General features: G+C 28.8%; 2 protein-coding genes across 2 annotated transcripts; both read right to left on the reverse strand.

The window, feature by feature from the left end:
- Positions 1–7,855: 7,855 nt before the first annotated feature.
- LOC109604089 (monocarboxylate transporter 9) lies at positions 7,856–10,819 on the reverse strand. The gene is made up of 6 exons (XM_020020623.2): positions 10,686–10,819; positions 9,703–9,973; positions 9,171–9,650; positions 8,735–8,872; positions 8,279–8,662; positions 7,856–8,226 (listed from the first exon to the last, which is right to left on the reverse strand). The coding sequence occupies exons 1-6, from the start codon at positions 10,761–10,763 to the stop codon at positions 7,910–7,912; spliced, it is 1,668 nt and encodes a 555-aa protein (XP_019876182.2). The 5' UTR covers positions 10,764–10,819; the 3' UTR covers positions 7,856–7,909.
- A 414-nt stretch (positions 10,820–11,233) lies between these two features.
- Positions 11,234–11,983, reverse strand: LOC109604090 (uncharacterized). Its single transcript, XM_020020624.2, has 4 exons — positions 11,918–11,983; positions 11,711–11,863; positions 11,515–11,655; positions 11,234–11,405 (listed from the first exon to the last, which is right to left on the reverse strand). Exons 1-4 carry the CDS (start codon positions 11,981–11,983, stop codon positions 11,241–11,243), a joined length of 525 nt encoding a protein of 174 aa, XP_019876183.2. The 3' UTR covers positions 11,234–11,240.
- Positions 11,984–12,793: the final 810 nt, after the last annotated feature.

Genomic DNA, 12,793 nt, shown 5'->3' on the forward strand with positions numbered 1-12,793 from the left:
ATCAACTTTTTGATTTTTATTGGTCGAAATTGATTTATTATATTTTTTATAATTAGAATAAATGTTTTTGTAAGTAAAAATTCTAAATGTTCAAATAATTTACATTAATATAATTAAAATAATTGAAAAATAAATGATTTAAATTGAATAAAATACTTGAACACAGATTGTGTAATCGATATTGAAGACCGACAGTCATGGTGTGACATTCCAAGGATTACTTTTTTATGATCGAAAAACATCGAGTACCGACCGACACGACGATGCAAAAACAATTTTTGGAAATATATTTTAATTGTATAAACAATTGAAAGTTTTAATTAAATATTTTTAAAATTACGTCTTTCCCACAATAAAAAACCCCATTTATGTTTAATAATGCATTTATTTAATGAATTCAAGTTAACAAGTAAAGTTTCGGTTTAATATTTAAACATTTTATTAGTAAATTTTTGATTTTTACGCAAATTACTTGTATTAACATCTATATTTTAAATCAGTTTCCACCATTAGAAATTTCTTCCTGGGTACCTGGTTTATGGTATATTTTTATTATTACAGGACATACCAAAATTATTAGAAATATAAATAAATAATCGACTCTCATTGTTTTAACTATTGAAGGAACATTTTTTTGTCATTACTAGAATAAATAAAAGTATTTAAATATACATTTTCGAAAGAATTTAATACTAAATAAAATAACTAATAAATAAATAGTACATTTTTGAATAAATTTAACACTTTACTTGGATAAGTATAGAGTCATGCAAATTATTTACGTTGACAAATATTAATAAAATTATTCAAAAGTAATTTTTTGGAAAGGGTAGATATTTTTACTTGTGTAAATAAAGTTGGAAGAAAGAGATTTTCGGTCGCCTACAAATTGTCGAAAGTATGGACACTTTACTTAAATAAGTAAAGTCGGTAGAAAGAGATTGTCGGTCACATTTAAATTATTGAAAGTATTTATATTTTACTTGGATAAGTAAGATCGGGCGCGAGATTTTCGGTCCCCTGTTGGTTTGAAGTCCCGACCCGGAGTCTTGGTCAAAGTACCGATAAGCTCTAATTAGGCAGCCTGGCGGCAGCAGTGGTTGGGTTTGAAATCGAGGGGTGTACTGATTATCTGTACGTTTAACTCAGTAACCATGAAATGAATTGATTTGGATAAGTAAAGTCATACAAATTTATACATTGTCAAATATTAATAAAAGCATTCAAAAGTAATTTTTTGGAAAGGGTAGATATTTTACTTGGATAAATAAAGTTGGGATAAATAGATTTTCGGTCGCCTACAAATTGTCGAAAGTATGGAAACTTTACTTGAATAAGTAAAGTCGGGAGAAAGAGATTGTCGGACACCTTTAAATTATTGAAAGTATTTATATTTTACTTGGATAAGTAAGATCGGGCGCGAGATTTCCGGTCCCCTGTTGGTTTGAAGTCCCGACCCGGAGTCTTGGTCACAGTACCGATAAGCTCTAATTAGGCAGCCTGGCGGCAGCAGTGGTTGGGTTTGGAATCGAGGGGTGTACTGATTATCTGTACGTTTAACGCAGTAACTATGAAATGAATTTATTTGGATAAGTAAAGTCATACAAATTTATACATTGTCAAATATTAATAAAAGCATTCAAAAGTAATTTTTTGGAAAGGGTAGATATTTTACTTGGATAAATAAAGTTGGGATAAATAGATTTTCGGTCGCCTACAAATTGTCGAAAGTATGGAAACTTTACTTGAATAAGTAAAGTCGGGAGAAAGAGATTGTCGGACACCTTTAAATTATTGAAAGTATTTATATTTTACTTGGATAAGTAAGATCGGGCGCGAGATTTTCGGTCCCCTGTTGGTTTGAAGTCCCGACCCGGAGTCTTGGTCACAGTACCGATAAGCTCTAATTAGGCAGCCTGGCGGCAGCAGTGGTTGGGTTTGGAATCGAGGGGTGTACTGATTATCTGTACGTTTAACGCAGTAACTATGAAATGAATTTATTTGGATAAGTAAAGTCATACAAATTATTTACATTGTCAAATATTAATAAAAGCTTTCAGAAGTAATTTTTTGGAAAGGGTAGATATTTTACTTGTATATATAAAGTTGGGATAAATAGATTTTCGGTCGCCTACAAATTGTCGAAAGTATGGAAACTTTACTTGAATAAGTAAAGTCGGGAGAAAGAGATTGTCGGACACCTTTAAATTATTGAAAGTATTTATATTTTACTTGGATAAGTAAGATCGGGCGCGAGATTTTCGGTCCCCTGTTGGTTTGAAGTCCCGACCCGGAGTCTTGGTCACAGTACCGATAAGCTCTAATTAGGCAGCCTGGCGGCAGCAGTGGTTGGGTTTGGAATCGAGGGGTGTACTGATTATCTGTACGTTTAACGCAGTAACTATGAAATGAATTTATTTGGATAAGTAAAGTCATACAAATTATTTACATTGTCAAATATTAATAAAAGCTTTCAGAAGTAATTTTTTGGAAAGGGTAGATATTTTACTTGTATATATAAAGTTGGGATAAATAGATTTTCGGTCGCCTACAAATTGTCGAAAGTATGGAAACTTTACTTGAATAAGTAAAGTCGGGAGAAAGAGATTGTCGGACACCTTTAAATTATTGAAAGTATTTATATTTTACTTGGATAAGTAAGATCGGGCGCGAGATTTCCGGTCCCCTGTTGGTTTGAAGTCCCGACCCGGAGTCTTGGTCACAGTACCGATAAGCTCTAATTAGGCAGCCTGGCGGCAGCAGTGGTTGGGTTTAGAATCGAGGGGTGTACTGATTATCTGTACGTTTAACGCAGTAACTATGAAATGAATTTATTTGGATAAGTAAAGTCATACAAATTTATACATTGTCAAATATTAATAAAAGCATTCAAAAGTAATTTTTTGGAAAGGGTAGATATTTTACTTGGATAAATAAAGTTGGGATAAATAGATTTTCGGTCGCCTACAAATTGTCGAAAGTATGGAAACTTTACTTGAATAAGTAAAGTCGGGAGAAAGAGATTGTCGGACACCTTTAAATTATTGAAAGTATTTATATTTTACTTGGATAAGTAAGATCGGGCGCGAGATTTTCGGTCCCCTGTTGGTTTGAAGTCCCGACCCGGAGTCTTGGTCACAGTACCGATAAGCTCTAATTAGGCAGCCTGGCGGCAGCAGTGGTTAGGTTTGGAATCGAGGGGTGTACTGATTATCTGTACGTTTAACGCAGTAATCATGAAATGAACTCTGATGATTATATACCGTGATTGTTGAAATAGAACCTTTGTTAATTCTTTGGTGTTAAGTAAAAAATAGTAAATAACATAGGTTGAGTTAGTGTCATAGAGAGTAAAGTCCATGAAAGTATTAAAACTTTGTCTTTCAAAGATACATAAGCAACAAATACAACTCAAAGTGTTCTTTCTTTAACTAAAACATTTAGGGAAGATTTTTGTTTATTTTCTCATTGATTCGACGGATAAAAGTGCTAAGGACAACAGTGATGTGGTGTTTTCTCCAACGTGGACTATTTTGATGACTGATGGACAAATCCTCAACTGTGATGATCCAACCAACCATTGGAGAGACGATAAGGCAACAGGGAAAGGGCATTAAAGGTAACAAATAATAATTGAAATACCAATTCAACAATAATATTAATTGAATGTTTTTGATTATTTTCAGGTAGGTCCAGAACGAGACTAGTTAACTGGGCAACTGGCAACTCAAAGTAAGTTTTTAAACATGTTATTTCCTGTTCTTTTTTCTTCGTTTTCAACTGCGCTGTCGGTTTATCATTGCGTCCATCGATTTTATTAAATATTTGCAGTAATATTTGCGGAAGGTAGAACACTATTGTTGTTTGCTCCATTATATTTTATTTACTACTTTTCCAAAAGGAAAGTTTTCGTAAAGCTTTTATTTTTTTATGTGTCCTTTGGGTAATGTACTCCGACATTCTCTTTCAGCTTAAATAAATAATGAAAACTTAGTTTTATTTCCTATCCCCCCTATTTATTATTTTTCCACTAAATTACAGATTTATTTCGATTAAGTAATAAAAATTTTACATCTTAAGTGTCATAAAATGTTTTTTTTTAATGTCCTTTAGCTCATCTAATCACTTATTCTCTTTCAGCTTACATAAATAAAGAAAACTTGGTTTTAATTCCAATCCCTCCTATTTATTCCTTTTCCACTAAATTACAGATTTATTTTATTAAATAATAAAAATTTTACATCTTAAGTGTCATAAAATGTTTTTTTTATATCCTTTAGCTCATTTAATCAGATATTCTCTTCCAGGTTACATAAATAAAACTTTATTCAATTTTCTGTCCATATAATTATTCCTTTTCCATTAAATTACATTTTTATGTTAATTAATATAAATTTGTTTCTTATGTCTTTTAGGTAATCTAATCAGATAATCTCTTTCAGCTTACATACATAAAATAAAATTTGTTATTTTCTATCCCCTATTTATCCCTTTTCCACTGAATTACAAATTTATATTTAGCAATTAATAAATGTTTTACATCTTGTGTGTCGTACAATGTGTTTCTTATGTCTTTTAGGTAATCTAATCAGATGTTCTCTTTCAGCTTAAATAAATAAAGGTAAATTTTGTTTTATTAACAAAAAATTATACTGATTAATTTCGTATTTATTATATGTTATAAAGTTGATATTTTTGTATAAATATGTACATTTATTGTAATGTAAGTGTAATCTTATGTCATTTATTCTATTATGTTATTATGTTAATCAATTTGTATTCGCTTGTCCAATATCCAAATGTACTTATTTATAAATAAAGGATTTATTTTGATTAATTAATAAAATTTTACATCTTAAGTGTCATAAAATGTTTGTTTTTTTTGTGTCCTTTGGCTCATCTAATCATATATTCTCTTTCAGCTTACATAAATGAAATTTTATTCTATTTTTGGTTCATATAATTATTAATCTTCCATTAAATTACATATTTGTGTTAATTAACATAAATTTTACATCTTGTGTCATAAAACGTTTGTTTCTTTTGTCTTTTAGGTAATCTAATTAGATATTCTCTTTCAGCTTACATACATAAAATAAAATTTGTTATTTTCAATCCCCTATTTATCCCTTTTCCACAGAATTACAAATTTATATTTAGCATTTAATAAATGTTTTACCTCTTGTGTGTCTTAAAATGTTTCTTATGTCTTTTAGGTAATCTAATCAGATGTTCTCTTTCAGCTTAAATAAATAAAGGTAAATTTTGTTTTATTAACAAAAAATTATACTGATTAATTTCGTATTTATTATATGTTATAAAGTTGATATTTTTGTATAAATATGTACATTTATTATAATATAAGTGTAATCTTATTCCATTTATTGTATTATGTTAATCAATTTTTATTCGCTTGTTCAATATCCAAATGTACTTATTCAATTTAAATTTTTAATAAAAGTTTTACATCTTGTGCGTTGTAAAATGTGTTTCTTATGTCTTTTAGGTAATCTAATCAGATGTTCTCTTTCAGCTTAAATAAATAAAAGTAAATTTTGTTTTATTACCAAAAAATTAAACTGATTGATTAATTTTGTATTTATTATATCTTATGAAGTTGACATTTTTGGATAAATATGTACATTTATTGTAATAAAAGGTTAATCTTATGTCATTTATTGTATTATGTTATTATGTTAATCAATTTGTATTCTCTTGTTCAATATCCAAATGTACTTATTTATAAATAAAGTTATAAATAAATACATTTATTTATTTGTTATAGATATTCTCATAAAACTAAATTTATATGCTGATAAATTGAAACTTAGTATAGTGCTGCAGTTACTCAGCGACGATGGTCTTTCTAGTTTTTCAAAATAGTTATCTTTTAAAGAATAAAATTAATAAATGTTTCCAAATGAAAAACTTGTCGCCGTAAATGCAGCGGCAAGCTACCCCACTAACCAATATTTAAATGTATTTTAATTGTAAAGCTTGTCATAGGATTTTCAGAGTTGTACAGAATTGCAATTTTGAATTGTGTCCTATCTGATGACGCACCAAATGCAGAAACAAGTATTTATTCATTTTTTAATTTATCAGTATACAAAGGTAGCAGTGAAGATATTCTCATTCGAATCCCGATGTGTACTAATTTTTATAATTACTTAATAAATATTTTAAATTTATCCATTAAAGTCATAAATTTTCAAAATGATCTTAAAAATTTGAGTTTATTTTGATACAATAACAGTTTCTAAGTTATGTCGTATTTTTTGTTTTGGAATATACTTCCTTCTATTCAATTTTTTCATTTCTTTTCATAATTTTATGAATATTAGTTTCTTAAAACAAAATTTTAATTAAGAACAATTCAAATAATTCATTCAGAGTTTGAAAATAGGTCTGATTAATAGAAAGGTTACATTATAAAATTATTTTTAATAACAAAAATATCAACAACTGTGAATTTCATGATTTATATATTAATTTCAAATTATATATCAACAGCAATGTTGGGGATTCGCACCGAGTTTCATATTCCCAAGTTTATGTGGTGCTATAAGAACAATTACTTCGCGACTGATATAAACATGTGGGTCCACGGTAATTGCGTTCCTATTCAGAAACCGAACCGTGCCGAGTCAAAAGGTGCCGAACGTGTCTAACGAAAATAACCAGTTCACCGAAAGTCGGTTTGCTGAATGGCCCCACTGATATCAGCTGCATCACTACATATCTGTGTATCAGATCACATGACAGTTCGATAATTTGTGTAAAATTTTCAATTCTAGTTATATCTAAACAAACCAGATTGTAGAAAAATTCTGATGGTAAACACTTATGTATAAAATCATTTGGTATTTCATATTTATCTACTAATATGTATTCCAAGTTCGTGTTCAAGTGGTTATTTGAATAAATAGTTTTCTAAAGAATTAGTGTTTCATTTGAATAATTTTCTTTCTGTTGTAAATTTAGTTTTCAGTTTAATAATTGAAATCATTTGCCCACCATCTTCAAGAAATTGGTAGTCTATCTTGCAGTGTTTAAATCACAATAATTTCTTTTAATACAGTACATAAAAAATTATCGCTTTCAGATATGTAATCTTTACTATTGTTTTTATTTTTTGGAAATTCCAATGCCAAACATTTATTTTTATTATTTTTTTCCCAGAATAGTCATAATACATTATTTTTTACCAGACACTTGTTTGTTTTTTATTACCACACAATTTCAAATTTGTTTTCAGAAAACAAATAAAATGTTATGAAATTCATATCATTTTTCTGTTAATTATTTTTACTTCTCTTCCTATACTTATTAAGCGATGGGAATTATGACAATTGGTCATTTGATCGTTAGAAAATTTGATTATTTTATCATTAAGTATTTTGGAAATTTTATATGGTTTTTAATAACATTCAACATTTTTAGCGATTGTTTGCTATTTTCGTAGTTTTTTACATTCATAGTAATTTTTACATTTTTTGTAAAGCTACTAATACTAAATTCGTAAAATACTAAAGCCCAATTCCACAACTTTCCTAAAATTTATAGTTTTAACTATTTTCTGTTATTAGTTAATTTTGTTGTAAGATTATTTGATCATAAGGTAATTCGATCATAAGGTAATTTGATCATAAGGTAACTCGGACGTAGGGAATTTGGTTATTAAGTCATAAGATCGTTTTTTAGAATACAGTAATACAGAATGTGACAGTGATCCGAATCAGTAAAATTTAAACTACAATGTCCGTGTGATAATGTACTAGATACTAAATCAAAACATTTCATAAGTATAAAACAATAAATTTTTATTTTTTGCTCTTTTTTTACACTTTTCAGAAGAAGGTCACCGAAAATATATAATAAATATAGTTTATATATGGCACCCTTTTATCTAGGAAGTTTTTCCTCTAAATCTCTTATACAAAAATTCTGAAGACCACATAATAATTGTGGCTAGAGTCAATACATTCATAAATATCAAAACCCACTCATAGTTGCCAGTTTTGTCACGAAGAATACCACAAATAGGTCCGCCAACGATTATAACAAGACCGTTAACCATAAGCTGAATTCCTGATGCTGAAGCTAACCGTTCTATAGGTACATGGTAAGGAATGATGAGGTTTAAATAAACACTTCTGAAACCTCTGGTGATGCCCAAACAAACTGCTATTCCCAGTAAATAATAGTAACTAGCCTCCATGAATGCTAAAAGAAAGAAAAATTAGGACTTGATACAGAACGTTTCGTAGGTACTTACCTGCTCTAAAAGCGAAACTGGCAAACAACGAATATAGGAACATTTTTCTTGGTTTCTGTTTCAAATATTCTCCCACATACGGTGCTATAAACCGGAAAATAACATCCGCTATTCCGAACACTGACATAAATGTGGCAATTTGTGTTGTATCCATATCATAATCCGTCAAAATGAACGCTGTTAAATTTGCAAAGTTCATTTCGGAGAACAGGGCAAAAGACATTCCCAACATGATATTTACATATATCGCATCCTTGAAAAGTTGGAAATCGAATATGGTAGAGATGTAAGTCATTATTCTTTTTAATCTTGATGGTTTATCTTCTGTAATATCATCATTATTACTGGATTTTTCAGCTGCATTCACTGATTGTCTTCTGCCAACTATAAAATAGTAATTGTGCTCAAATAGTTCAAAATAAACCCTTTATTGAAAGTAGACAATGGGCCACTTACTAGTATTTAGTGACATAACACTTCCTCCCATACTATTTTCATACCCAAACATAGCAGTACTTTCTTGATCATAATCTAGGGTGTATGTGGACTGATTTAAAGCCATCTTTGACATTCCTCTCTGGCTTATTTTTGAATCTGCAAATAAATACAAATTGAATAACTTTAATATTAAAATTTAGGAACTGTTTTAGAAACGGATGAATGACTACGCATCACATATCATTAAGAAACATTTTTTAACAATTCTAACTATGATTTCACTTCCTCTTTAATTTAATAATATTTTTGAAGCAAGAAATGTAATAAAATTAGGATAAATAAAAAATATATATAAAATGGTCCGTAAATATTTGATGGTTACAAATTATAGTAATATAATTGTAATAGTGATTATATGTGTAACATTAAATAATGTAGTACAAAAATTACTAACTTTGCCTTAATAATGGTTGTCGTTTAACATCAAGATTATCAGTATCTTCATCAACTTCTTCTAAATTATTTAAAGCTATGTTGTTGTTGTTGTTACTGTTATTTGTCTCTATTTGTATTTCAACATTTTCTACATCTTCATCCACTTCTTCCAAATTCTCCAAAACTGTGTTGTGATTTCTTTTGTTAATTATATGTGATTCTTCCTCCTCTTCAACATCTTCTTCCACTTCCTTCATATGCCACTCAACTGGTTGTAAAAGAAATGCAGCAACCAAACAATTCAAACAAATCCCACCCATAATTAATATTACACCTTCCGGAGCCTGAGATTTCATCAATAAATTGGTGATCTGTGGCATAAAAATAGGACCAAATCCAGTCAGACTTATCATAATTCCTATGGCTTTTGTTTTACGTTCTCTGAAATACATGTTTACCGATAGATTGAAGGCCGACTGTGCAATCCTTAATCCAAAGGCTAAACCAAAATTAAATTGATTATATGGACATTTACCACTAAACCAACTTACAAGCAATTAAGCCGTAAATTATCATAAGGGACCAAAAGGAATTTGCCATAGATGTACAGATGATTCCACCAGAGGCTATAAGTGACCCCACAATGGCCACCTTACGACAACCGTAGCTGTTTAGTAACGGACCATTAAGAAATCCGGCCAACATTCCAAATGCAGCATTTACGTTTAATATGAGAGATCCCTGAGTGGCTGTTAGCCCCATTTTTGGAAATATATCTTTGAAGACTAGTCCAAAGGTTTGCATCAAAGGGATCATGATGAACTGTAAAATGCATTTTATTATTTCTTACTTTGAGACGCATGGATGGGTTCATTTATGCGATTGAGACATGAGATATATGTATATTAATTTATCGGACAATAATCGATGATATCGATGTATTTTTGGTTCAGTTATCGACATAAAAATTTATTCACTAACTACTGATAATGAGTAATGAGTTCATTATTCAACAAAGTATTATTGAATCAAAATTAACCAAATAATATTTTTCATATCAATTTACTTAAAATTTCATTAATTTTGAATTAAGAGTTTATAAAATGACGATTTATTGGAATCTGAGGGTAAATAACTGTTTGAGCTAATAAAATAATAAAAATTATTCCAAATAAAAGTTAGGCAGGGTTACGAAACGGAACTAACGGTGTCCTTAGGTTCAAAGTCCTTGGATATTTCAAGATCAACTTTAATATCAATAACAAATATTTGATATATCTATTAAGAGACTGATTTCAACATTCCCCCAAGAATTTTTGTACAATAATTAATTGTTTAAATTATTAAAGAACAATATGTATTAATGTGTAATAAATATTATTATGAATTGATCTGTCTCTCTAATATTCAATACATAATTTTTTTAAAAATAACAAGTTAATATCACAATATTGTATAAACATCCATTTATTATTATTGATTAGAAGTCTGTAACAAGTCAAAATCTCAAGTTCATATAATAGTTTCAACTTACGTTATTTAAACCTCCTGCAAACACAATGGCCCAGCCATAACCCCCATCTGGAGGCACTAAAACGGTCCTTTTGACCATTTTTACTATATCTTAACATTTGGCATTCACCTATAATGCTTTTAGTTAGCACTGATTTAACATGGAATGAGTAAATGTTTTGTATTGTACTGATAGTACAATCGAGATATCAATAAAATAACGTGCCAGATATAAGTGGAATCCTATATACCCGTAGTAATAAAAATTAAATAGTGATAAAATAATAATTATTAATTAATTAATATTTATGTCCTTGACACACAATTATTTTCTTAATCTAATCCACAAAATTAAAGATCAATTTTGGCCTCATTTTATAAAAAATATAGATATATATTTTTTTGTTAAATATGTTTTATGAAATTTACTGAATGGATAATTTATTATCAATATACCATAAACTTAAATTTCTCTATAATTTTTATTACTAATAAAATATTTTTAACTAAACTTATTATTTTTTTATTGAAAATCATTTAATCTTCATAAATACACATTAGAAAAAAAAAATAAATTTTATCCTTTCCTCGGTTTTGTAATCGAAAAATTAGCTTCCAGACAAGTTTTTCCGGTGTCATGTGTCATTTCTAATTTCAAATCAATATTTCCTGCAGCCATTCCAATTTGATTTTTAAACTTGGCGATGCTAATTTTCTTCTTACCGTCCGCACATATTTTTTTCTACAATATACACAATAAAAATATAATAATATAATATATATATATATATATATATATATATATATATATATATATATATATATAATATTGTAACTTGGTTTTCACTTACATTTTGAACTGGGCACTTTTTGGGCATACCGAACATGTCAAATATTGGTAGTACCTCCTCTGGAATTTCAGTGGCCAGTTCGCACAAATCGAAGTCCCCTTCCATCGGAGGCAAAGGACTTTTTTTAATTACATAACTTCCCTAAAAGTACAGCTTGAATTTTATAATTTCATACGACAGGATGGTACGTACGTACCTTTGCGGTTTTGAAGGCTTTCATTTCCATGCAACCGGTTAAAATAATGTTGCAGTCTTTGTCGAGGACCAGCTTTGAGTTTTTATTGGGAATTGTGATAACTCCATTCGGGATACAACTACCATATTTGTGCAACGTTAATGTATAACCGTTCTAACATAAAAGTTAAATGTAATTACTTATTAATTAATATATTTTTGCACTTACACAAGCAAACGTTGCTCTAATAATGGTGCATAGAACAATGGTTATAAAAATACACCTTTCGAACATTTTGGTGAGAATGATTAAATCTCTCCGGTAATTTATAATTTATATTACATAAAAAACATAATTAAGCAAAACCTTGACAAATTCTATTTAGATTTACAGATCATTTACCAGACGGTTCCGGTCCACAACATCGATGACGATCAAATATAAATCTACATTCATAACATATATGTCTATTGTTATAAACTCATTTCGATAAATAACATTTTCCATTACAGTAAAAAAAGCTGGTATAAGTTTATTTTATAATTATAATTTAGCAAATGCTAAAGTCCATCACGTATTGTTTTTGATTGCTCTTCAAACTTTATTCGAATTCATTCGTCATTTCAGTGCATGAATATGTTCGAACTTGTTTCTGTTTATGTTAGATCGACATATGATTTCTATTAAAACATCAAAATGGATCAAATTTAGTTGAATTGTGGTTATTAACTGAAAAGTTGTAAAATTTAATTCCAAACCACTATTGCCGATATTGTATTGAATCACCGTTGCCAGGTAGTTATAATGAATAAAGAGTGTCCAACAAAATATTACAATTTTTTGAGTTATATAGAAATTATTTAACAAATATATATTTTTCAAAAGTGTGCTATTTCTGTGACCAGCCAAATTTCGTTTGAGAAGTAATTTAAGTAGAAATTATTTTGATTTATGTACAAAATTAATAAAGGAAGAATGTAATTGTTTTAAGTAAAATCTGAAATATTAGAGGTGTGCATTTCCCAATTAACATTATGATAATAATATATACTATGTATTTCTCTGACCACACTGAACTTATCAGTTAATTACTACTTATTACAG

This window comes from Aethina tumida, chromosome 7, assembly GCF_024364675.1.
Source record: "Aethina tumida isolate Nest 87 chromosome 7, icAetTumi1.1, whole genome shotgun sequence".
In the NCBI taxonomy this organism is placed as follows: Eukaryota; Metazoa; Arthropoda; class Insecta; order Coleoptera; family Nitidulidae; genus Aethina; species Aethina tumida.